The sequence below is a fragment of the Hippoglossus stenolepis genome, chromosome 14 (assembly GCF_022539355.2).
Source record: "Hippoglossus stenolepis isolate QCI-W04-F060 chromosome 14, HSTE1.2, whole genome shotgun sequence".
NCBI classification, from domain to species: Eukaryota; Metazoa; Chordata; class Actinopteri; order Pleuronectiformes; family Pleuronectidae; genus Hippoglossus; species Hippoglossus stenolepis.
The window spans coordinates 27586160-27613721 of record NC_061496.1 but is presented as its reverse complement, the minus strand read 5'-3'; the positions used below and the strand labels follow the sequence as shown (position 1 = coordinate 27613721).

Here is a 27562-nt window from a genome sequence, read left to right as displayed (position 1 = left end):
TCAGTGTACAGTAATTTTGCCTGAATATGAAAGACATTTTTAGAGAACGAAAGCTGAAAACTGTGCAAGGAAACCTCTAGCTTAGTGCATTCTCAAAAATATCAAGTTAGACCCTTCACAATAATCTGACTGTGTGTGTGTGTGTCTGTGTGTGTGTCTCATAAACTCTCCAGCGAATCAAACAAACACAAAGTAAACGTTAGTACAGGTCTGTTCAGGTCCTAAGTGAGCGCAGGCCAGCATGAGTGGAGGGAGGACACAGACAGAACAAGTGGGGCTCAGGGACCCCCACTTGATCCCACTTCCGGGGCAGTAAATAAGTAACAATGGCACACTGAAATTTGTCACACCAAACACACGATATTTCTCAAACAAGAAAAACCCCAGTTTTTTTAAGCAATGGCCATTTCTTCTGCAGACTTATCAATTTATCTGGAGCTTTATTTTGACCCATGAAAACTCATCATGTAGAACGCTGTCAGGCAGACAACAGATAATAAACAATAAGCTATAGGTCACACAGTATATATTTGTAATGATAATATTCCATATGCATTCATCCATGAATTACCACTTAGCCCTTATTTAGTGTAGCTAAAATCAGCAATCAGGACTAATGAGTCAAAAAGCGACTCACCAGATAATGACAAGAACAATTCCTATATTTTTGCAACTCACAGGTAGCTACAAATACATATGTTTCAAAAATATGTATCCTACGATAACGTATTATTCAGGTATATACTCAAACACACGTGGTGGCCTATAGGCAAGTGGATGAACAATGAAGTTCACAAACAGCTAGTCGATGGTACTACCACGTTTGCTAAACTAAATCTCTGGCCTGACTTGTTCAGTGCAAACTATTGAAAGGTGCTAACTTGGTGCTAGTTAAGTAAATCACTTACTGCTTTTATTCAACATCCCTCTTGTCAATGTAAACACGTGTGTCGCTGATAGCCTTGTTAAATACCACATTTCTCGAATGGAGTTCGGCGTGACGCCCTCTCCATACACAGCAGGGCGTACCGAGTCCCCCTGTGTGCAGGCTGGACGGAGGGGAGGGGGACATGGTGTGGCCCTCCAAATGTTCCGCTGAAGTGCAGCAGAGTCGCTTGTGAGGGCCGGGATGTTTTCTTGTGACGCCAACGTCGGTCAGTGCGTTCGTCAGGAGCCCGGGGGCGAGCGCCGCTGCAGCAGCTACCGACGGATCTGAGGTCAACTTGAGAATTAACGGTACACGTCCGAGAGTGTGAGCCTCCCAGCGGATTCCTGGCTAGCGCAGCCAGCTAGTCATCTCTACTAGCTTCTTGCTATGTAACGTTTTGCTCGTGTCTCTGATATATGTGTTGTCATCTCTAGGTGGCGTGTTGAATGGCAGCTTTACGCCTCCAACCACCAGCTACGTGAATTATTAGCGGTTATTAAGGGAGCTAACTCTATTGCGGCTAATAGGCGATAGCCCAACACAGTTAACGAGCTAGCTGCAATAACTTGGTGGTACTTGTTTTTACTGTTCCCCTCATTCAGAGTCACAGTGGATGTTGTCCTTCAGGACAGTAACACTGACTAATACTCAGCAGAAAGAATAACATGGACGCTTTGGTCTGATTCCACTCCTCCGGGCTTTAACAGCTGGACACACACTCAACCGTGACAGAGGAAACACCTCCTCTTGAATAGAACCAACTCAGAATCGTAAGACATACGGCAAGATTTGGGAGCTTATACACTTTGAGCGTTTTATGTCAACATTATAGTGATGTATAATCATCATTATTACGATCAGATGTGTTGGATATGTTCTAAAACATAATCCCCCTCTCTGAGATAATCCCATTAGGATCACTAGTATACACACACATACACATTCATATGAGTTAGAGGACACTGAGACTAAAATACGGAGGAGACCTGAACAGCAGTCTTCACTTTTAGAGCCAATTCGACATCAGATGTTGAACTAACAAAATGTTGCCATATATACAAAACTGACAGATAATTGAATTCTTTTTTATTTGTGTAGCACCAAATAACAACATACATTATCTCAAGGCACATTTCATATTAATGTCAAGAACTTAAAATATTGTAGAGAAACCCATCAGTTCACACTGAACACTTATTATTTATAACATTATTACGTCTATAACAGCATTATTGATATCTGGGATCTCTGACGAGGGACTGGCTACACACTGAGTGCTTGTCAAGCTGATGCTGACACTATATACTGTAGTCACATACATACGTGTGTGTGTGTGTGTGTGTGATTTAATAAAACCTATATTCATTTCATGCATACATGATAATACAATTGATAATAAACCAGTGACATTGTAGAAACTGAATTGAAGATAGTAATTTCACAAGTGACCATCATGACAGCTACTAATCAAACCAATATAGTTTCTATTGCCTAAATAAAATCAGTTGTGAGGAGCACAGGAGTGTGACCAGACATAAAGAAACCCAGCAGATGCTTAGACTGGTGTTTCCTGTAAACACTGTGAAGAAGCCACCCGCCTTTGTCTTGTGATGATACATAAGGACTGTGTATGAATAGCAGGAACGGGAAATTCAGACGGCATCATTCATAAAATAGTATTACTCACAACACAGAATGTACAAAGAAGAGCAGTGGCATTTCCTTTATATCACACGTAACCAATGTGTCAGGAATGCGCAAAATGGCAGACGTGAACCCAGAAGCACGACACTTGAGCAGTTATGGGAGTAGACAAGAGTTCTGGTTTATTGGACGGGCAGAGGTCAAAAACCAGGCAGACAGTCAGTGATATCAAACAAATCTGATAGGGAGCAGGCAATCGGGAATCCAGGGTCCAAAAGGCAGGTCAGAGCAGAGATCAGGCAGAAGAGTGAAACACGGGATAACGCTGGAAAGCTAGGAGAAAACACACTAGACGATCTGGCAGAGAACAGAGGAAATGAGCCGGTATATATACACTGGGTGACTAATGATGATGGAAAGCAGGTGAGTCTGGGGGTTCTGAAATGACACGAGAATTAGTACATGAAAAAATAAGATAACAGACAGTGAAAATGTTACGAGCTGACTGAAGTGGTGACACAATGTGCAATTTGTGCTATAGAAATTTGAGTCAGCTGATTATTGGCTTGATTTATTTATTTATAGTTTTTTCTATAATGTCAGCAATGCTTTTTAAAATTCCCCTAGAGTAGAGGGTGGTGTTTTCAAATCCCTTGTTTTATGCCACAGTTAGTCCAAAGTAAAACAATATACAGTTTACTGAGGGAAGATTCACAAAGATCTCAAATTGCATTGATAAACAGTCATAAAAGGTTAGGTGGACAGGATCAGCAGGCAATGAGTTTAAACATAAAACCTGTCATTTGAACTTGTTTGTAGTGAAAGATGGAAGCACCTCTGTAAAGTTTTCTTTTATATTTATTGGAATTTACAAACTGTAAGACAACTAGAATAACACCATCAAGATCCATGCATTATTCCCTGGGAAATCAGGTGGTCAAATGTAAAAGTTCAAGGTAACTGTAACCTCTCAAAACATATATTTTGTCTTGTGAATGTTATATCCCAGGAAAACCTCTTATGACCTGGAAAAAAATGTATGTAGAATGAAACGGCACTACTTGTAATATAATTTAGTGTCCTCTAATAAAACTAAACTGTTGGGTTTTTCTATAATAATGTGAGGTTTCAGCTGTGGAAGTTTCTGGTTCAGATGAGTTGTATTAACTGGGCAGTGGAGACAAGATTACAACAAGGCAGTCAAATTCTGTCTGATTGTCGGCATTCAGAGTTAATATTTTGTACCTTTACTAGACATTGCATGTCTAGTAAAGGCATTGCAATACCTTTCATTGGATGCCCAAATGTGGGCGTGACACAGAACAAGTCTCTAACCCATCTCCCAGGGTGGAGCAAATAAATCTCTGCTCAGTAAGAGAGCTCTGTTGCAGAGATGCTGCCTGGTGCTGTGGCTCAGACATTCAGCCTCTCGTGTGTGATTGCATTAAGTCATAACATGATGTGTTTGAGTGCAAATCTAACTGGTTTATCTCTTGTTCAAATAGGCTCCAGTGTGCAATGGGCCATGTATGCTAGCTGGAGATGAAAATGAAACCCAGTCGCAACCTCCTCCTGGGCCTGTGCTCCATGCTGGCCATAGGATTCCTCTACTACTCATCAGGGAGGATCAGCTTACCAGGCTGGGGCCACAAATCATGTGAGTTAGAAGTGGCCATAATGTCATGTACAATATGACCTTAGTTAACTTGTTTCATTGAGCAGTGGGAAGTGCACTATCAGTGATAGGACTCCATGACACAAGTGCCTGACACAGGCAATGTGGCCTTCGGGTCATCTCCCCTCTGCAGTTAAGTATGTTCAGAACGTCTGCCCCACTTACTCTGCCCCCCTACTTGGCCCCCTCTGCTTAAATTGTGTAAACACTGGAGCAGCCTGCAAGTGACTGTCACTTTATGTGAATAATAAAGTTAAAAAACAACTACATAAAGATGTGTCTGAAAAGCTTAGTGAAAAAAAGTTACAATCCAGTAAATGCTGGTGGATGTGGAAGCAGTTAATGCACACAACAGAGAGGAGGGGCAGAGTAGCAGCGAGGCATCAGGCACACAAACCCCAGTCAAGTTTTACAGCAGGAGTAGGCAGAGTAAATTCTGATACACCAGTTAAAGTAGATCAGCTTAGACCTGCAGGAGGAAAAGACACAAATTTGAAGAAAATGTGTGTGTATGTATGCTGCTGTTTTTTAGAAGTTTGCATCTTCACTAGCCTCACGATTCGATACGATTCAGCAGTCGGCGATTCGATTCACAACATGTCGATGCATCGACATGCATCACATCCACAATTTTCTATATTACTGCACTTGGCTGCATTTTTTTTTATCAATTAATACAATCAGTCAGACAAATATGAACTCTGTTTTTATCTAGAAAGTGCTTTAAAAAGTATTCTAGACTGTTATTACAATTGTGCCGTAATTTACAAAATAAGGTTTTCTATTAAAAAAAATAGGAATACAACAGGAAGTCTGACAGTGGTCAGTGCTCTCCACACTGATTTGACATTCATTCAGTTTAGTCTTGTGTGCTGCACCTAAGGCTAAAAAGAACAAACTCTGATTACAGCCTTTACGGCATCAAGGTGGCCCCACCTGGTTCCCCCTGGCCCCCCCATAGCAGCGCTACTGCACTAAGGTGCATTACTCCACTGGTCAACAAGTGACTCTGCTCCTCTGATGTTTTCTAATCATCACACTTAGAACTGATCCTTATAAAAACCTGCTGAATTCATATTTATGTTCCTTGATAAACGGGGCCTCGCTTCTTAACAATGAAGTTAAAACACAGCGTTACGTCGTAATCTGCGGGAAGAACTTGGAGTGTGTGTGTGCGAGTCTGTGTGTGTGTGTGTGTGTGTGTGTGTGTGTGTGTGTGTGTGTGTGTGTGTGTGTGTGTGTGTGTGTGTGTGTGTGTGTGTCTGCTCGTCTCTGTCCCTCTTCACACAAACTGATAACCCCATGTATTTAGTTATTAATCGATGATGTTGGATCATGACTCCGGATCGTTCCGGTCACTTTAACTCTGATGTCCTGACTGTGCGCGTCACGTTACGTCTCGTGTTGTGTAGCAGGTTTAAACATGTGTCTCATAAACTCTAGAGCGAATCAAACAAACACAAAGTAAACGTCAGTCCTGTATGTGTCCTAATAACTTGTGATCAGTGATGGTGTTTATTGTTAAAGTGTAAAGTGAGCGCAGGTCAGAGGGGGAGTGAGGAGGAAGCAGACTCTGACAGAGACTGACAAAGGAAGATCAGACCTTTAATGTGCGTCTGTCCTCGTCCTGAAGCAGCAGTGTAATAATTATGCAGCGGCGGGACATTGCTAGAACAACCAACGTTGACGATTATGTTCAGTCTCTGCATTGATGCAGAGTTGTCCAAGTCTACATCACGATGCATCTAAGAATTGAGAACTTTCCGCACCTATACTGTTTTACTGCTCACTATTGTTACAGAGAGCGACGTACCTGAGATATCACATTCACAAGGCAAAATAACGGTGTTTTGAGACATCACAGTGACCGTGACCTTTCACCGACAAATTCTAATCAAGTCATCCCTGAGTCCAAGTTAATGTTTGTGCCAGAATATATGATATATCGCATTTACAACATGAGGTAATGTGACCTTGACCTTTTGAACAAAAAACTCTTAGCATTTCATCCTTTAGTCCAAGTGAATGTTTGTATGAAATTAGAAGAAATTCAGGTTAATCATTTTTTATTCAATTTAATTTATCCTCTGTTTACTACACGATTGTCACAGTATGATGTGTAAAGAAGGGTTTGGTGGGACTGCCCCGGTCAAAATGCCAGGGCAGATTTTTATCCCCATCCCTCTCCTAGAGACATTTACTCATAATGGAAGTCATAATAGAGCACTTACAGCAAAGATCCAACAAAAAGATCCTGTGAAAAAGGCAGTCTAGAACAAAACCAAACTACCGTGGACAACGGTAGTTTAAATCAAATTATTTACATTTAAAATTGTCAGAACTAATTCATCCCAACAATGTTTATTTGAGGGTATGAAGTGATATAATTTAAACAAAGGCTTCATCAGAAAAAACTTTTGTCATAATCCAAAGGTGTATTGTGAAAAATCACTTAAGAAGAGCTATCTCAAAGTTCAGTTTATATAGATTAAACTAGATAGAATTTTGAAGTTCACTGTCCCAAGAATGAACTAGTTCGCACTGATATCTTCTGTTTTTTTTAGCCTCTTGAAATCCACTGGTTGCTGGTTGACATTACAGACAATGACGAGGTAACATCGGAATTAAAGTTGTGAATATTGACATGCTGTACTTTGTTACAGCAGGTAGAACGGTTAAACACCCAAAACAACCAGCTAAGCCAAGAGAAAAGGTCACACTATGGTGAAAACATTTGCAATCAAACTCATCAGTCATTAAAAACATAGGCCCCTATTTTTGTCGCCACGGGACACCGTGCATAGCACGAATACATGTCCAGTGTGCAGCGAGAGTGACTGTTTCGCATTTGCAGCCTTGGTAAAAAGACGCATCTAAAAAAAAGGAAAGATTGAGATGAACCGGTGTGTTGGGGAGTGACTTTAACAACCAGACATACTTTAATACTTTTACCTTTTGGTGAGGGCTGTTTTCTTGAGTCTCAGAGAGAGAAAGAGAGAGGAGAGAGAGAACAAAAAGTGAATCTGTAAACTATTTATCCATATTTACTGTTCATAATAAATATTTATAATTTAGTTTAAGAGAATAAATGAGATTATACAGATACAATTTCAGAGGATTATGGAGCCCCCTGGTGACATTGGTACGAAACCTTTTTAGGGATGAATTTGTATTCAATTCAGTTCAGTCTTCTTGCATTCAGCATGCATTATCTCAAGGCACTTCACAAGACCTTACAAATTATAGAGAAACCCAACAGTTTCCACAATGAGCAATTACTTTGGTGACTGTGAAAAAACTCCTTCATTAACTGAGGAAACCTCGAGAACCAGACTCAATGTGGGCCACCGTCTATATCGGCCAGTTGGGGTGAGTGGAGAAAAATGGGGGAGGCGGAGAAGAGAGAGATGTGTAACCATCATATTTAGGTTCAGTCAGACTGGTTGTTGTAATGTATCCATATCATTTCAATATCCTCCGAGGTTTGTCTTCTGATAATCTGATAATCTGATTTTGAATGGGGATAATTTAGCTTGTTAAGCCTCTCTCATTTTCTATTACTCTGGGACTCGCGCAATTAGCTCTCACCAAAATGACACTACACTGTTGTTTGGTGTGCACTCTCCCCTTTTGTGATGTGTCTATTTAGAGAAAGGACATTCTACCTGCAGAAGCTTTCAATGTAACCATTTTACCAGTTGGGGGAGCCAGTTTATTTCATTAGAGACACAATGTTTCAGTTGTGGTTTTAGTTTTCCTAGATCTTTACACTACTTCTACATGGGTTAAAATATGAATTCATTGTTGAGGCAAGTTGCTGTTGATAGTAATTAATTTCATCCGTTTCATTAAGTATCCTCTTCAGAAATATAGAAGCTGTTCTCTGGTTCAGTTATTGATAATGGAAACTGGCCTGACACCCACTCAAACTAATAATTTATGTTGTACACAATGTTTTATACCATTGCCAACTTACATTAAGTTTTCTTTTTCAATTGGTTGGCAGTGTTTCTAAGACTTTCAAAGGGTTAGCTCTGTCAGATAAATGTGTTATCCTAGTTCTGAGAATAAATCCACTGTTTTAGCTCCTTTTCCCTTCAATAACATTTATTAATATATGGAGAAGAAAATCCATATTTTTAAATAGATAATCATGTCAATTAAAAATATATGCTTTAACAATAGAATATCGTTTTTCATATTGCCACCTCTTGACACAAAATAATTTTCTTTTAATCTTGAATTATAGTATGTCAGATTATTGTAATTGGTTATTCAACAATGCAATTTTATTAATTTAAATGGGCAAAGTTTGATTATGTTGAGCTGATGTAGTACCACACTGCAATTAATGTGATATGATGACACTTTCCCACACTAATAATTTTAGCAGTTTAAAATATCCTTACAGCCAGCTCAAGTCAAACTAATTGCTAAATCATTCATCCCACATTAAAGAATACGCTTTTCAGCAAAGAGGTGTTGAACTCGATGCTTCTCACACCTCCACCTGTGCCAAGTGACTAGCTACAGCGTCAATCAGGAGCCACCCATCTGTTTTGCCTCTTTAATCCTTTTCAGAGATGTTTCACTTCCATCCTCCGCAACTAGCTGTACACTACTTGTCAAATTTTTTAAAAGACATCAATTCCTCAATTAGCTGTCTTTAAAAATTTACATAATTAATGTTTGTGTTTCTGAAACTAAATGATAGAACAAATAAACAATTGAAGATTTAAAAACATTTCCTTCAGGCCAAGATCATATTTTGATGTATGGAGGCACTCCTCCATGGTCCACCTATATGGTATGAATTTAATCAGTAGCTTTTGCTAGGTCTGAAGATAAGTGAAGCTGTCTGAGGACCTGGCTCTGTGCACTCTGCCTGTGGCAGTGGAGCTGTCAAAAGCAGGTGTAACTTTCACCGGCAAAAAAAAAGAAAAATATGCGGTGATGGTAGTGTGGTATGAGCTCAATCCAACGGTAGGCTTCACATGACCCTGGTATTGCGGTTACTGTCCTAGCCCTACTTACTCCCACCAAACACTGCACAGGGCACACTTCTCCTTAACACCATACCTCAATTAAGTTGGCTAGACTCAAAAGGGTGTCATACATTGCTCTATTAGCAAGCTTATCCTTGCCTCTGACACCTTGAAGTGGTCAGACCAATATAGTGGTCTGGCAGCCCCATGCAGTCCATTAGAACTGCACATTCTGGCTGACTACCTTCACCAGATAGCCGTCTTCCCTCATCCTGGTCACCTCTGTAACCGCCATTGGCTTCTTCTCTTTAGTAGATCTTGGCTTGCTAAACCTATCAAAGTCGGGTTCCTCCATTGTGGGCTTCTTTCACCACCTCTTGGGTCCTGAGCCTTGCAATGGCTTGCTCTAGAGTCTTCTGCCTCTTCAGACAGTCCAATGCATGTCAAGAAATGACTGGTTGAATGGCCAACAAAGTCCCAGAGGACAACCTCCACTGGGCAGCTTAAAGTTTTCTAGTCGTTGGTTCTCTTCTCAAAGGCTGCCTTTGTGTCTTCCTCCCGGAGCACTGTGAGTTCAACACAACTTTCTTTTGGGACGCCAATTATGATATCAGGCTGTGGTGGCATCTTCTCTTAGTCAACGACCTATTTTTCTTTGGTCTGCTGGCAGCAACACAGGTCTCCGGAAAATACACCTATTTGATAAGCAAAGATTACTTTTTAACCTACGCATATCTGTATATGCTTTCCCTCGGGATCAATAAAGTATCTATCTATCTATGTAGGAGACAGTTGGATTGGATGTTTGTGCACAGTTTGCTAAGGATGAAGGCTGTACTCAAATTTCCTAAAAAGGTTGATGAAGTTGAAATTCAAGAATAGCAAATTTTCTGCTAACCTGTGTCCAAGCCTTATTAGAAAATGTGTTATTTTGAGCCACATAAATGTTTGTTATTGAGTGCACTTCAGTTTTTCTTGAGTTTGTTCAATTTTAGCAGCCAGAAAAGCAAATGTGCTAGAAAATTCAACTGTGGATCATTTTTTTCTAACTTTGTGACAGCTTGTACTGTCTTTGTAGATTGAATGGCTTTTATATTCCAACAGTGGTGCCAATGGTGGCTATGGCTTTTCTTTAAGCTGCTTTGAAAGGCACCATTAAAGGGGGAAATCAGTTCTGAATATCTGAAATCAGTCATGAATCTGAGATTTTTTTTCATACAATGGTAACATGGACCACTATCAATACTGCTTATCCTTTGATGGTTGCGAGAGGGTGGGGGCTGGAGCCAATCCCAGCTGACATTGATCGAGAGGTGGTGTACACCCTAGCATTTGCCCCAGAATTAATTCAATACCCGGTGTGCACATGCACGAAGCTCACGTGAAACAGATTCTGTGTGTGAGTGACAGCTAAAGAGTGAAAGTATGGTCCCACACAAGAGAAAGAACTGCATTGCCTGCCACAACTGCAGCTGAAACTATGAGGTATGGCTGTCTGTGTGGACGATAAAAACGTCATTGACCACAGCTTGAGTATGTACTAGCTCGTGGTAGAGTAAATAGCACTGCACACACCAGGTTAGCAATCTCTTATGTTATTATGACAAGTTTAAAACATTTTTTGGTTCATTATGAACCAAAGGCCTCCCTCGAACTTCTGATCATTGCTCCACTGTTCTGCACAGTGTCACTCATTAAGCTGCTTGGTGGATCCTTCCCGCCTGGGTCTTCCTCAATGACTTGTTTGGGCTTGGTTCTTTTCAGGTCATTCAGGTTACTGTAAAAGCAAATGAAAAGCATCGGAGAGGCAATGCATACCATTCTTGCATGTTGTAGGGAGGGTAAAAATACAAAGATTAAGTGATTAATTAATTGTCATAGTCTCGATAAAAATATATAATCTGCAGCATGCCACTATTATGAAACCTGTAGCACCTTTCAATGTGCCCTCTTGAGACTGGCAAGCAATAAGAAATACAAATGACATTGATGAAAAACACTGACACCTTTTACCCTGACATGACTGTTTTGTCAGACTTTCACATTCACCCTACTTTTCAAACATTGAAAATCTTGGAGCATACTGCCGAACAGCATACGGCCTCCTTCCCAATCCTGACACTGTCACAATTTACCACATTATATAAAGGTCAAACTACCTTTCTGCACTGGCTCTAAACAGTCATATAGAATCTTTCAATATGAACATAATAACGTTTGGAGACTGGACTGAGTTACGAGATGTGCCAATACAGAAATGTCTTATATTTATTGTAATCAAATTACTTAAATGTTGTAAAAACAACCTGTTATTAATTTAATATTTACCTACTTTTATCACTCTAGTGTATGACAAGCAAGGGTTCCTCGTCAAGCTGGATGGTAGTCTGTGAGTATACGTGTTTTTACATATTTTACCTTCCAGTCAAGGTACTATACTACAGGGATAGTATCAGTCATATATAAGTGTTTTTCATTAGTTACCTGTTATTTGCCCTGCTGCGGCGCTCGCTGTCTCTCAAAGAAACAAATTGATCGATGGGTCATAGTCAGACTGACCATCAACAGTACTGTTAGATTTCTCACTGTGTTGGTCCTATAAAAAAATGTTTTTACTGTCCTCAGCAGCCAGGAAAAACTCAGGAATACACCCGCCCTCTGTAAAGCTGTGACTCTAGCTCTATAAGCTGTATAATGTGATTATAATAAAATCTATAGTTTATGTGAACATTTTATAATTATCTGACTTAATTCCTTCATGTCTGCAGGCCTTTGGAGCTGATCTATAAGTACAGCAATCTCAGTGAGGGAGCCTGTAAGCCTGGATTTGCAGCTGCAAAGATGACTGCCATTTATCCAACGTAAGAATATACACTTTATTGGACATGACTGAAGGCAACTTCTGTTTTAAGGTGCTACAACGGTCAGATACTGTGTGATCAGTGGTTTTCTTTTGTAAACCCATGCAACCATTGGTCCATCCCAAAAACCCATGTGCTCTTCAGATTTCACCATTTGATAAATGTGAACGCATTTTACACTAGTCAGTGCTGATGATGTTTTAACTGCTTATATAGTACAATACATTTTAACCATTGTAAACACTTCTCTGGAGTCTGGCATTTTCCTAAGCTCACTCAAATCTTCAGTTGTTAAAACTCTCTTAAAGAAGCACAGTCTAGACCAGGGGTCAGCAACCTAAGGCACGCGTGCCATCATTGGCCCGCGGCGCCATAATCATTGGCACACAGGTGATTTCTTATTAAAGAAATGTTCAAAGGTTTTGCCATACCGCAGCCTGTATTATTTAGCTTGATTGATGTTAACACCTCACAGCCACTAGGTGCCAGTAATGCGCCATAGGCTGGATGCCAATCGCCATTAAATAATAATAATAAGAAACCTCCCAGCCGGCGCTGCTCGCATTTTCTCGAATCTCCGTGAAGTGCAGCCGTTCAGGTGTATTGGTGATGTCATGCCCGCTAGCTAAAAAACGAAGACACGGGCATTTCAGCCCTCATGGGCAGAAGTCTAGGGCTTTGTTTTTCATAAGGGCCGTGCTGTGTGCACGTTATGTTTTGAAAATGTTGTTTGCCGAACATCCAGTGTTAAGCGCCACTTTGAGACAAAGCACGAAAGAAGTTTCAAGGATCAGGCAGACAAGGGAGAATCAATCAATCGTGCAGTGTCCAGGTATGGGAAGCAAACTCTCTCAAAGTCTTTGAACCAAGCTTTTGCAATTCTGAATAGGAGTGTGGTTGGTGGGGTTAATGACAAACTTATTATTGCAATCATAATGAGATAAAGTTTCTTTAAAGTGTTGTTCTATATATAGCCAATATGGATGGAATAAAATGACATGTCTGTTGGAAATATTGATGTGGTTCAATAATAAAACTTAATATAAAAAAATGTTGATATGGCACACTAATTCACAAGAAAATTTCACATTGGCACTTATTGTCAAAAAGGTTGCCGACCCCTGGTCTAGATCCATCCAGTATAAGACACTACAGACCAATCTCTAACCTCCCTTTCCTCAGCAACATTATTGAAAAAGTTGTTACAAATAGTTAATGGATTACCTGGCAACCAACAAAGTGCAGGACCTCTACCAATCTGGTTTCTACCCCAACCACAGTTGGGCTACTACTGCAATGCGCTGCCCAGGAACCTGTAAAAACCATCTGGATAAGCTGCAGCGACTCTGCTGCTAAGGTTTTAACAAGAAAAAGGATATGTGAATATTTAACACCTGTGCTAAAGTCATAACACTGGCTTCCAGTTAATCTTTCAATTGATTTAAAAATTGTAATGCTTGTTTTTGAGGCCCTTCATGGTCTGGCACCTCAATATCTTACTGAAATGCTTGTTAGCGATGAACCAGCTCTGCCACTTTGAACATCTGGAGCAGGCCGACTGGTTATTCCCCACCAAAAAAAACTGGTGAAAGTGCCTTTAGCTTTTAGGCTTCAAGCCGCTGGAACATCCTACCATATTATGTCAGGTGTGCTCCAACACTACCATCTACACCATTTAAATCTAAGATTTCATTTTTATTTGATTTTTATTTTCAACCCAATCCTACTATTATTTTATGTCTTTATTTTATCTTTCATTACAACTTCTTTTTTTTTTTTTCAACTTCTGTTTATTGGAATTTTACATGGATAATTCACAGTCAACATTTGAAATACATCCTACATAACTCCCTTCCCATGTGCCCTCCCCCCACCCCAACCCAGCATCCCCTTGACAGACACACCACCAAATATTTAAATAAACATCTGTATACAATGTTGAGTAAATAACACACAAAACAAAAACAGTGAATAAATAAACATGTAATGTACACTCCTTATAAAACTGAGTACATCAGCACTGTGCTATACCAAAGGAATTATGAATCCTCCCAGTCTGTTATTTGGGTTAAATTGTCATAGTATGCAAGAAAAGGCCTCCATACCCTTTCAAATGTATCTGCAACTCCCCTCAGTGTATATTTAATCTTTTCAAGCTTCAAATAGAACATGATCTCTTTAAGCCATCTTGTATGAGATGGTGGCACCGGCCTCCTCCAGTTAAGGAGGATAAGGCGCCGAGCTAACAGAGTGGTAAAGCGATCACAACATGCATGCCAACTGGCCATACTGTGCCTTCGGGCATCACCCCAAAGAGTGCAATTACAGGTTGAGGTTCAATCGTCATGCCATAGATGTCACTCAGCGATCCAAAGATTTTCTCCCAATATGTTTGGAGGCTCGAGCACAGCCAAAACATGTGTAGCCAGGTTGCAGTAGCTAGCTTACATCGGTCACATGTAGGATCAGTATTAGGGTATATTCTTGCTAATTTCTCCTTGGTGAAATGGAGACGATGAACTATCTTAAACTGTATTAGACCGTGCCTAGCACAGGGGGAGGAGGAATGAACCCGGCCAAGGATTGAAGCCCACTGACCATCAGCAAATGACAGGCCTAGGTCTTGTTCCCAAAGTGTCCTTAAGTTATTCAGAGACTGTGGGTTTATCGCGTCAATTTCCCCATAAATCCGGAAATGGCGCCCTTGAGACTGGCATTGAATCCTAGGAGACTATCCAAGGGCGTGCTTGGGGTTGTGCAGGGAAAGGATGGTAACCCCTTTGTACAAAGTGCCTAATCTGTAGGTATCGAAAAAAATGGGAACGGGGCAACGCATACCTCCCTGACAGTTGATCGAATGAAGCGAACACCTTGTTAACATATAGATCCTTAACAAGTCTAATCCCATTGCCATGCCAGGCCCGAAAGGCCAGATCTGACTTGGAAGGGGTGAAAAGATGATTTGCCAGAATAGGAGCCTGTATTGATGCGCTCTGCAAGCCAAAATGCTTCCGAAATTGTACCCAGATCTTCAAAGTATTGGCAACTACAGGGTTTTTGAAAGAACCAGAATTAAGCGGTAAAGGAGCCGTGACCAGTGAGTGGAGTTGCAATTTAAAAGATTCCAATTCAACCCAAGCGGGAGCGTCCACATCTGCACCACTATTAGCCCACATTATGACCTTTTGAACATTGCAGGCCCAGTAATAGTGAAGAAAATTAGGCATTGACATTCCTCCTAACTTTTTCGGCCTTCTGAAAAGTTCTGCGAATACGGGGGGCCTTTCCATCCCATATAAATGCAAATAGTATTTGGTCCAGTGTAAAAAAATGTTTTTTAGGAATGAAAATCGGAATACATTGATACAAATACAGAAACCTAGGAAGAACATTCATCTTGATTAGGTTAATCCGGCCAGCTAATGATAAGGGTAATGTGCGCCATGTGTTGTATCCTGCCTGCATCGATCCAATAACGGTGTGAAGTTTAGTTTATATAACTTGTGAAAAGACAGCACCACCACCCCAAGGTATTTAAAATGGGAAGACACTCTCTTGAATGGGAAGGCTGTGGCCGGGATATCGAGAGCTGCTTTGTTTATGGGATAAAGTTCGCTTTTTCTAAATTCAGTTTGTAACCTGAAAACTTTCCAAATCGTTCCAAGGTAGACAGGACGTGCGGCAAAGAATATACTGGGTTAGCAATGTACAAAAGTAAATCATCGGCATAAAGCGAGAGCTTGTGTGTCGTGTCCTCGAGTTATCCCTTCAATTGCCTGGCATTGAGAATAGAAGCCGCAAGCGGTTCAATCGCCAGAGCAAAAGCAGAGGACTCATAGGACAGCCCTGTCTCGTGCCTCTATGTAGTGGGAAATATTTTGAGTGAGAGTCATTAGTATGGACAGAGGCTAAGGGAGAGGTGTACAACAATTTAACCCAGGAGATAAAATCATCACCAAAGCCAAATTTCCTCATGGTCATAAATAAATATTCCCACTCCACCCGGTCGAACGCGCCTTCTCTGCATCTAAGGATATTACAAGCTCAGGATCATCCGAACTGGTGGTAGTATAAATAATATCGAACAGCCTACGGATATTAGAATAGGAATGTCTGCTTGAATAAATCCGGTTTGGTCAGGTAGCACCAGCTTGGGAAGAGCACTTTCAAGCCGAGAGCAAGGGACTTAGCGAGAATTTTACAGTCCACATTTAGAAGGGAAATCGGTCTGTGAGACCCGCACAACAAGGGGTCTTTGTCCTTTTTAGGTAGGAGACAGATGGAGGCTTGGTTCAGGGTTTCAGGGAGATGGCCAATTGAAAATGATTCATTAAACATTGATAGTAGTATTGGGGATAAGTCTTCTGCAAATTTCTTAAAGAACTCCACTGGGAACCCGTCTGGTCAGGGATTTGCCAAATTGCATATATTTAATGGCATCACAAACCTCCTCCAGCGTCAGGGGGAGTCGAGGCATCTTTCTGAGAGTCCTCAAGGGTTGGTAGGTTCAAATTCCGAAAAACGACTCTGAATCGGAAGCCTCATCGTCACATTCAGGCGAGTATAAGTTTGTATAAAACGCTACAAAAGCATCATTAATCTCCTTGTGGTCTGTGGTCACTGAACCCGAGGTGGTCTTGATTTGAGTTATCTGGCGTGAGGCTGCGGTTTGGCGGGCTTGGTGAGCAAGAAGCCGGCCTGCTTTGTCGCCAAACTCGTAAAAGCAATGTCAGGACTTTAATAACAGCTGCTCTGCTGCTGAGGTGGAGACTAGATCAAACTCAGTCTGTAGGTGAATCCGCTTTTGATAAAGTTCTGGAGTAGGCGTCGAGGCATACTGATTGTCCAGCTGTGAAATTTTGACAGAAAGCTCTTTCAATTTGGCCATCCTCGCCTTTTTGGTATTTGAGGCATAGCCAATAATTTGGCCTCGCAAGTATGCTTTCAGCGCTTCCCATATGGTGCTATGAGATACCTCCGGTGATGCATTGGTCTCAATAAAAATTTGTATGTGGGTTTGGATGAATTTTACAAAGCGCTGTCAGAGAGTAGAAGAGGGTTCAGGCGCCACTGTTTATATGGGGCAGGATGATCAGGAAATCTAGTTCAAAGGATAGGGAGCGTGATCAGATATAACTATACTATGGTAAGTGGGAAGGCTAGAAGAGGGTATAAGCCGGGCATCTAGAATAAAATAATCAATCCTGGAAAACGTATGGTGAACTGGTGAAAAGAAAGAAAAAGCCTTTCCTGTAGGGAAGTGTAAGCGTGAGGGTCAACCATTCCATACTGCTCAATAAAGGTACTAATAGCTGTGGCCATTTTAGACAGTGGTGCATGTTTGGTAGAAGACCGATCAAGACTGGGGCAGAGAACACAATTAAAGTCACCCCCAACAATCAAGTGGTGGCTATTGATCCCAGGGACAGTAGAGAAAAAAGAGTTAATAAAAGCGCTGTCGTCCCAGTTTGGAGCGTATACACTGGCGAGGATAACAGGTTTATTGAAAAGCTGACCGGTGACTATGACAAACCGGCCATTCGTGTCTGCAATTACCTGATCACTATCAAAGGTAACACTTTTGTGTATAAGAATAGCTGCGCCCCTGGCCCTAGCGTTGAACTTGGAATGAAAGACTTTCCCCACCCAACTCCTCTGAATACCCAAACATCTGCCCTTTGTAGGTGTGTCTCTTGGAGGAAGGCTACCCCTACCCCAAGTTGACCTAAATGTGCCAGTACCTTGTTCCTCTTCACGGGGTGATTTAGCGATTTCACATTCCAAGAGATGAACTTCACTTTTCTACCACTATTCCTAACTGTACTCATACTTTACAGAGTTGTGCTGTACTAGCATATATAGGGCAGGAAGACAGAACATTGCGCTATGTAGTACAAAGAGTGTCACAATAAAAAAGGATGGCCATAGATAAGAGTAAGACATTAAAAAAAACAAAAAGATGCGACGTGTACATTACATTACAAAAAGACAGCAAAATAAAAAGGATGCTTCCCCCCCTCCCCCAGCACTTACCCAAACTAAGTGCATTAAAACCCCAGAAAACAAGTGCAAAAAGGTGCATCTTAGCTAAACAACGCTTGCACCTAACTCTCCTCATCTAACAGAGGATAACGAAACACGTTTAAAGAGTCAATTATTATGTTGTTTACCTCCTTTGATAACATATCTGCCTGGTGTTTGTCACGAGGCTATATTCTGCCTGACACATTTTGCCATCAAACATCCCACCTTCTACAAACAGGCCATTGAGCTTTAATATTCCAATATAATTAGGGCAGGCTACTATTCCCAGATTGGCCCATTCAAAAGAAAATAAATAAAAAATAAAAAATACGGAAAGAATTGAAATATAGAACACAGGGCATTATAAATTCTGAAGTAGCATTAACGTAGACAACTGTGCATTTTGATGTAACGTTAGCTTACATTTGTCTCACGGAGTGTGTCCTCACGCTATAGATTGGGTTACATTGTCACAGTCTTGTACTGGCTGTAGTGAGCCTACATACCATCACTCTCCGTCGTTTTCTGATGTCACCGCTGGTAGAATCTTGGCCTTGACAAAAGCAGCCGCCTCCGTTGGGGTTTCAAACTCGTACTTCTTTCCGTTGAAAAGGAACCGGAGCCTTGCTGGGTGTAGCAGAGAATTTCCTCCCGCCTCCCGAAGCTGTTTCTTGACTGGGAGGAACGCGGTTCTTCTACGTAGTAGGTCCGCGCTGAGATCGGGGTAAAAGCTGATCTTTGCTCCTCGGTATTTCAGCTGCCCTTTCTCCCACGACATCCGCAGAATCTGCTCCTTCGTCTGGTAGTAATGCATGCGCACCACCATAGCCCGCGGGGGACCTGTCGGCTGCGGCGGTCTCAGAGTGCGATGGGCACGGTCCACCACAGGTGGGCGAGTGAAACTGTCCTCTCCAAACACCTCGGTCAGGAACTTTTCTATAAAGGCAGAGGGGTGGTTTCCTTCAATTTTCTCCTCCAGACCAGTCACCCTTATATTATTCCTCCTCGAGAAATTTTCCAGAGTGTCCAGTTTAGCGTGTAGCTTGGAGTTTTCAGCTTGCAGTGCGGTGTGGGAAGTTTCAAGCTCAGTAACTCTCTGATCCACGTCCGTCAGAGGTTTCGATGCCTGCAAATTTTTCAACGTGCATGGAGACGGTCGTTTGGAGGGTCGAAACAGATGAACGTAGCTCTGATAATATCTCGTCCCTCACCGCAGCCACATCCTCTTTGATGCCATCTCGCAGTTCTTTCAGTGCCCGTTCGTTAGCTCCAAGCTAGCACTGCCCGGCCGCTTGCTAGCACCGGCTCGGGCGGCATGGCCTGATCATTCTTGCCAGCTTGTTTACCTCTCCCGGCTTTGTTTGACATATTTACCGGTCAGACAGAAACGATTAATGGAGTAGGAGGTTTAAGTAAAGGAATGCGACGCGACTTTAAACTAAATACGTGTTTCTAACAAATAAAATATGAAATAGGTGAGGAGAGTTTCCAGAAGACGTCCTCACTCCGCCATGACACCGGAAGTCCTCCAACTTCTTTTTAATTGTTTTTATTTTCTTTCACATTTCTTTCCTTTGCTTTTCTTTTTAACTCTTGCTTGCCTTCGAGGGTGTATCCTGCCTCTTGCCCAATGGCAGATGGGATTGGCTCCAGCTCTCCCCGTGACCCTCAAAGGATAAGCGGCACTACTGCTGTCCAATGACTATTTGCATTCATTCACTCAGTACAGAGATACAGTCACAGTGGGCAAGCAGTGTGCTGTAAATCTCTTTGTTATTCTTAAAAGGTGGAGTAACTGATTCTGGGGAATTACTTGATATCTGAACACCCCTCCTTTCACTGCTCCTTCAAAAGAGCTTCCCCCACCACCCCCACATTCATGCACGTGCATTGCCAAGGTGCACTACTGATCTCAAAAGTTGGAATTAGCCACCTCAAACAACAGCTTTATCTGTAGATTAAATACACCTACACTAACTATAAATCCCCCGCAAATAAACTAAAGTCTAAACACAAGAAGATAACAAGAAAAAATTGAATATCAAAACTCCACCAGTAAAAAAAATGTGTCCAATACAAAGTTTCAGAAAGGTAAAACAAAAGTCGAAAAACGAAAAGTCTTTCGTGACAGGGGCAGAATCATTACAAAATGTACTGTAATAGAAGACAAAGTACAGTGTTTTCTTCTGCTATTATGGTGCTTTCACACCAAAGGCGACGCAAATTTTTCCTACGATCATATTCAAAGTCAATGCAAAGATGCAAATTTCGTGTCTCTAGCTTAAAAAGCGCAATAGATGTGATAGATCTGATCTATCTCGTCATTTGTGTCCATCGCATCATTTGTCTATCGCTTGAGTTGAAATATTTGAACAGGCACATGATCAGTGTATGTTTGTGGTCATGTGGTATAGGATTTAATTAGTATGGACAGATTAGAGAGATTATATCTGATACAGAGCTAAAACACTAGTCTGCACAGAAATCATGTGGGATGTGTTGAACTCTACAGCTTCAGGATCCTTACTGGTGTGCTTCGGTTAGCAGCACTGCTGGCTTGTCTAATAAGTAGTTTCCTCCCCTAATGGTATAAAGCCAATCCTGTGGATGTGGTGCCCTGGAGGACCACCATATTACCTCCTGTATTCCCAAAAATGAGTCAGGTATTCTTAGTATAGTAGTAGTATTTTACAGAAAACTCCCTGAGCACAGAGTGCTCCCAAGACCCCATTTCTGCCTCTGCATTATTAAAGACCACACTGTAAAAGCCCTACACCTGCTTATGTTTTAGCACTATCTTTGAAGCAAGTCTGAAGATACATGTATCTGAATGGGCCTATGTGTTGTGCAGAGTCTATTTTTTGTCCTCTGCTGCTCTCTTATTGTCCCTGTGCGTGAGAACCTCAGGCCAGTTCACCTAACCACTTACTCTCTAGGCACGAGAGACACGCAACCCTCCGACCCATTGCGGCCTTCAGAATGGACGTTAATGAAGAGTGCTCATGGAGTCCAGTTTGAAACCTGTTAAAATAACACAAGTGAATTCTTCTCAGTAGAAAGGCGTGTTAAAATGCTTCAGGCATTCTTGACCCATTTATTCCACCATTTTTCTCAGCCAGGAACACAGCTGAGAGAGCCGGCCAGAAGCTCTAACAGGGTCGTTCAAAAACTGCTGCTGTTTCCAAACAGATATCCATGTTCTTTATGTCCATGAATCTACAATAATAATAATAATAATAATAATAATAAGTGGTTTACGAAATACATGGGAATAAAACGACAAAAATAAGAACGCTAACATAAAAGAAAATATTTCAAACAAACCATAACCATTAAAATCAGTTACAAATCATGCATTAAAGGGCTTTTTTTATAAAGATATGTTTTAGGCAATGATTTAAAAACAGGTAAAGAGCTGGTAAGTCTATTTTTACTACTACTCCTTTCATAGCAGGATATTTAAGCAGAGCCAGTCCATCAAAACACACCATGCACCAGTAAAACTGTATGGAAACTGAAAGGCAAGATACATCATTAGTTACTCTGCAGAAAACTTCTCTTTCAATTATTTTGTAGGTTTCTAGTAAAGTCAAGTCGATTTTATTTATATAGCGGCAAATTACAGGCACTTTTCATACAGATTAGGTTTTGACTTATTTCTCATGGCCAATAGCATTTTTCTGTCCCATTCTTGTCAGTGGGATATGGAAGGCACTGAGGAAATTACATTACATCTAGTGCATCTCTAAACTCTTACTCAAGGGTGAACAACTAGAAGTTGATGGTCAAGGTAACTGTAAATTCAGAAAACATGAAAACATATTCAACGTACTTTTCATAAATTCTTGTATTATTAAGTATTCACTATATATATTATTAGCCTGGACAGACACGTATGTAAGCTAAAACATGACTGTCAGGTGGAGGCATACAACCACAAGGTGGTAATTCCAGTTATAATAGTATTGTAATAGAATTACAGACCCAACATAGATTTTTCAATACTTCAACACATTATATTATCATTTAGTCCATTTAACCACTAACTGGATTTCGCAAGGAGTTAATGCAATGTTTTTTTTCTATTGTCTATTTGGCTTTTGGAAATCCTCCGGTATAGTGTCCTCCCTATGACATGTCATTTTCTTTAACAAATACTCATTTTCTATCGCCTCTTTATGTTTACTTTTCAACAATTGTATCTTTTCTTTTAAATTTATGTCAGAGTGCAAATTAAACTTTGTCATATGGGAGGCAAGGGTGGTCAGAGGAAATCTGAGGACACTCAATGACACCACACTAAATGTTTTATTGGAATATAAAATCTTGTTTGATTTGTCATCTATCATCTTGAAAAATGGACTCACTCATAAGTACAGTACATCCAGTACATAAATGTTGAGTTGTGCTTAAAAAAAGAAGTTGAGCTATGTCGTTGTTCATTAAGGCCTATTCCCCCAAAGTGGAGACAGATGTGAGGATTAAATGGAGCATAACATTTCTAATGCTGTGAAGCAACAAACTAACTGAATATACTTACTGTCAATTCCGATTTTTAGGCATTTATATGCTGGTAAGGTAAAGCTCTGTGGCGAGAAAATTGTAATACAGTAATTTCTAATTCAATGAAATTTTAACTTTGCCATGTCCTCTCAACCTGTGTCAGCAAACATGTCACAGCTTGAACTCTGAGCTTTCAGAAACCTCCGAGGTTGTGAATACCACAAGTCAAGAGGGGACTCCTAAGCAACCACTCTTTTTGGAATTTGAACATTGTTATATCTTAGTACAGTATATGTTAGGGTTGGGCGATATGCTAAAATGTTCCAATTGGCCACCGTCAGCCCAACAGCCATTGATTGACGATATGTTTGTCAGTTGTGTGTCTGTTTACACAAGCAAACGCAGAGGCACAGGCCTGTATCAGTGAATGCATTTAAGGAAGAGTTTGTTGAAAGAGGGATACAAAATCACTTATGTAGGATTATTTGGGATTTAACATGGACACAAACGTGTTGTGTGTCAAAAGATGCATCTGCACAAGCATTTGCAGATACATCATCCTGCTGAGCACAATCTTGTGTGATTTTTTTCCCCCGTACTATTCAGGTACAAGAAGAACTTGGTATTAGCACCCGTCCTGTGAGGACAGTGTTGAGTTTTCTGTTTCCACCTAGTGTTAAAATGTCACAATGTAGAGTTCAGGTGGACCCAAATGTCCCAAAAACTGGAAAAAAACTGGAAAACTAGAAAAGGCTCCAACAGGGCTAAAGTAAAAAAAACATAGAAAACACCAGGAACAAGAAGATAATGGGAACCTGGAGAATACACAGGAAACAAGACAGCGAAAAAACGTGGCGAACCAACAACGTGTGAAAGATGAATGACGAAGAACTGACAAAGGGAAGCACAGGGACTTATATACACAAGGGAGGCAGGGTTGATTGAACATAGGTGCAACACATGAGGAACAGGTGCAGACAATCACAGGGGTGGGTAACAGGACTAAGACAGGAAGTTAAGCTAGAGACACACAAGGAGTAGAAACTTCTAAATAAAACAGGAAACTGAGAACTCAGGGGGAAACAACTGAACACAAACCTAAACACAAGGAAACAAAGGTAAAAGTCCATAAACCAAAGAGTCCAACATAAAAAACTAAAACTTTTTATCTAAGAGTCCAGAGTCCTGACATTAAATGCATCTCGAATGTGTATCCTGTGACCTCTTGTGATCAGATCACACTCACCATATGCAAATAATCACGGCTGAATAATGTTGTTTTTATCCAGAGTTTACAGATGCATTTAATGACACTGTTTGTGTGTGTCAATGTGTGTCTGCATGTCACAGCGAGCGAGACAGAGAGAAGGGGGCAGATCATTATATCCTTATAATAGCAAAAACACTGGTAGGTAGGATGTTAGGATGTTGGTTCAGTCCCCGGACCACCTGGACAAGTCTGGTTGGGGGAGTAAGTGGGTCAAACTTCTCCCTTTTGGCTGCTGAGTCAGAGTCGGAGTACTTGCTCCCAGTCTCACTGGGTTTTGGAGCTTTGTCCTCTCTCACACACTTGTCTCTGGGTTTGTTTTGTCAAAGGTAAACTCAGAGAGACCGTGGATTAGCTTGAAACACGATCCTGTAAATCCGCTTAAGCATTCTACCATTAATCAGTGCATCTACACTGTTAACATCAGGGCTGTACGGGTCTCGGACAGATAATGCATTGATGAATACCACTTCTTCATTCTTACGTGTTGTAACATGTTTTCTTCTGTATCAACAGATTCACCAAACTGGCGCCCATGTTCCTTGATCCAAATTACAAACGATTTTCCATGATTGGTGATTACTCGCCTCCATTTGGGGTAAAATCACAAGGTATGATTACACATTCCTATTTTTATAGATTAAGGTATTGCCAAGTTGCATAATGATATTGCTAAAGATGCCCGGAGCGGACAAACCAGTTGGATTTGAAGTCTCGCATTTGTATACTGATGAAGCAGCAGGAATTCAACTGAATAAAAACGCAGAAGCCAGACTGGGAGGTTTTTATGAAAGGTCTGTAGGAGGTTTGTTAACAGAAATGACATTGAATGGAGGATAATACTTATAAATTAAATAGTAAATGGTCTGTATTTATATTTCTAGTCTTGATGACCACTCAAAGCTCTTTACAGTACAGTTTGCCATTCACCCATTCACACACACATTCATACAGTGCATCTATGGGCAGCACTTTTTTCTATGAGGGGCCGTTCGGGGTTCAGCATCTTGCCCAAGGACACTTCGGCATGCAGATGGGGAAGACTGGGATCGAGCTGCCGACCTTCTGGTTGGAGGACAACCGCTCTACCACTCAGCCACAGCCGCCCCCTAATTTGTTAATTCCATAAATTAACAACAGAAAAAAACAAGGGAGCATTCACTGACGTCATCAAGGAAACGAAAACGCGACAAGGTGAAATGAAACATGACGACAGAAACGAGGATACGCACTGGTGTTGTCTCCAGGAAACCAATCTCTGCTAAAAGACAGTTTCAGACCGACGCTGAAGTCTCCAGTTTTCTGTTAAACAGGTAACTTACCACATCAATTTAAATTAAATCTGTTGTTTGATAGATCAGTTTTACTACTATGCACCAGAAATGCAATGTTTGTATTCAGTCAGATACTGGTATTGTAACATTTACACTATTACAGGTAGATCCATATCTATCTGTTATCTATTCATGCCCAAGATCATAGTTGTAATTAACATCCTAGTTTAGTGAACTTCCCACCACGTCAGGATGTAAATATAGGAGCAGACCACTGTGTCATGTAGCGCTTATTTACTAACTGTTGTTTTACAACTTTCTGACTGACCCTGATACGTCAACTCCAATGAAGGAAAAATCTTTTTCAGATCCAGCTTTGTCTAACAGTGGAGTTTCCACTGGAACAGACAGGCAAGTTAATGCATTGAAAAATTGATATGTTGATTTTCTAATATGTTTTATCGTCAACAAAATTTTTCTTTCTTCCATTCTTTGTAACTTTCTCTCTTTTGTGTCCTGAAGTTTGTTCATATGAGTGATGTAATTTATAAAACAGACTCTGGAGGTTGTCCCAGAAACTTCAGAAATTCAGGGCCTTGAGCAAAGAGAACAGTTCAATTGTGATAACTTTTTATCATTACATGTGTTGTGTTTACTTTACATATTACTCCTTTCTCTGGGTTTGTGGACTTAGGTGCATATTTTTGATGAGGAGAATGGGAGTACTACCCCAGGAATGTATTATCTTTTTTAACAAAACACACGTAATTTCACAATATGTTGACCGTCATTTTACCATATCTGTGAAAAAAGTTGGTAAAGCTATAGTATTATAATAATATGTTTCCGCAGCTTACAAGTGCACCTGCAAATGATTATTTACCTGCACAATCACCGTTCAAAGTTGTTAATATGTATATCAGGTATTGAATGATTGAAAACTGTGATTTCAGCTTCAGGGGACAATACAAAAAGAATGTCAGAAGATACAGTGTCAATGCCCTGAAAAAAGCCTATGCATACATCTTAGAGCTGCAAGCAAGAATTCTGAATCGCAGAATCACAAGTAAGATGCCTCGAAGGAGGAGCCTTCATCCAGATGACCCCAGAGGATTAGGATTGGTACCCCCCATACCTGCACCATCCATATCAGAATTGGTGCAGACACAAATCAAGAGACATCTAGGTAAATTCGTTTTTTGCCTTTCTTGTGGCATATAAACCCTGTAAGTCATACTGATATTATCATTACTTTTACAAAACTGATGCAACTGTTTTCAACAGGACCACTATTCGATGCAGCTGGTGATGTGGAATGATCCAGATGGGAGGTCACCATTCGTCCTTGAAAAGCACAGCTGAATCATGGTGCCTCTCGGGCACACAAACCTGTGTAAATAAATCAGTTTAATGGATATAATATTTTGTTGGGACCTAGTATTTGTGAACTACAGTTCGGCCTACATGTTTGGCCAAATCCTGGCCACATGTTTCTTTGTTCTGGAGACAAAGGAGAGCCTCCAGTACTCAGTCTCCCAGGGTGCTTCAACTTCACACCTATTTGTTAAAACTGCCCCTGGACACAACTTTTGACCACTATTGGTCACTCTGGGCCCCATGACCCATGAGGTCCCCAGGCCAATATAAGCCCAGCTCCCTCTCTCTTCATTCTCTTTCCACTCAACTCTTCCCACTCAACCCTCCTAGAGGAGGGGTGTAGATCTCCAGCTCACCCAGCCAGGGAAACTTCCCAAGCTCTACCAACCTTCAAGCAGGCCTGCCTGGAGCAGGCTGCTGAAACCTTCCAAAAGGCAGCCTGCCTAAGAACTTCAGCACAAGAGCTGCATCGCACAGCAGAACCACAACAACAGGAGCCACAAACCAGCAAGACCACTTCACTGGACTTCAAACAGCACATCAACCTTTTTCCCCTTTTCATGGACTGGTAACACAACTGGGCTTAATAATTATACTAGGCTAAGCAAAGACTGTTCAATTCTATTCATGTCATGTTTATAAGTTTGATTTGTGTTGTTGTGATATTTGGTTATAAGTTATTTGAAAGTTAATGTTAGTTATGTTATGCTCTTCACGGTCTTTCTTTGCATGCAAATAACTACTTTCTCTAACCTGGCACCAACACACACACACACACATCTCCCAAAACTTAACACATACGTGATCTCAGCCACATGTTGTAAACACTCCAGGGGGTCCTTTGTCTTCATAGTGGCCAGCTGCCATTTTGAAAGCACTCACTCACACACGCATACTCACATACACATCTGTATATAGTAAGTACACCTTTAGTAGTTTGTGTTTTTATACTTTTATTATCTTCATAATAAATGTTTTTTCTTTAACAAATGTTGTGTCTTCATTAATGTTGCATGAATTTTGC

General features: G+C 40.9%; 1 protein-coding gene across 4 annotated transcripts in view; it reads left to right on the top strand.

Annotated features, from left to right (window-relative positions):
- Window positions 1–836: 836 nt before the first annotated feature.
- st3gal3a (ST3 beta-galactoside alpha-2,3-sialyltransferase 3a) overlaps window positions 837–27562 on the top strand; it is a 43414-nt gene continuing 16688 nt past the window's right edge. The window contains exons 1-5 of one of the 4 annotated variants that reach the window (XM_035175839.2): window positions 844–1252; window positions 4078–4229; window positions 11579–11621; window positions 12001–12093; window positions 24404–24498. In XM_035175839.2, coding sequence (XP_035031730.1) covers window positions 4115–4229; window positions 11579–11621; window positions 12001–12093; window positions 24404–24498 — 346 coding nt within the window. In that variant the 5' untranslated portion in view covers window positions 844–1252; window positions 4078–4114. Of the gene's footprint in view, window positions 1253–4077; window positions 4230–11578; window positions 11622–12000; window positions 12094–24403; window positions 24499–27562 lie in introns of all 4 variants that reach the window. The other 3 variants (XM_035175838.2, XM_035175842.2, XM_035175840.2) reach the window with 3 other exon arrangements.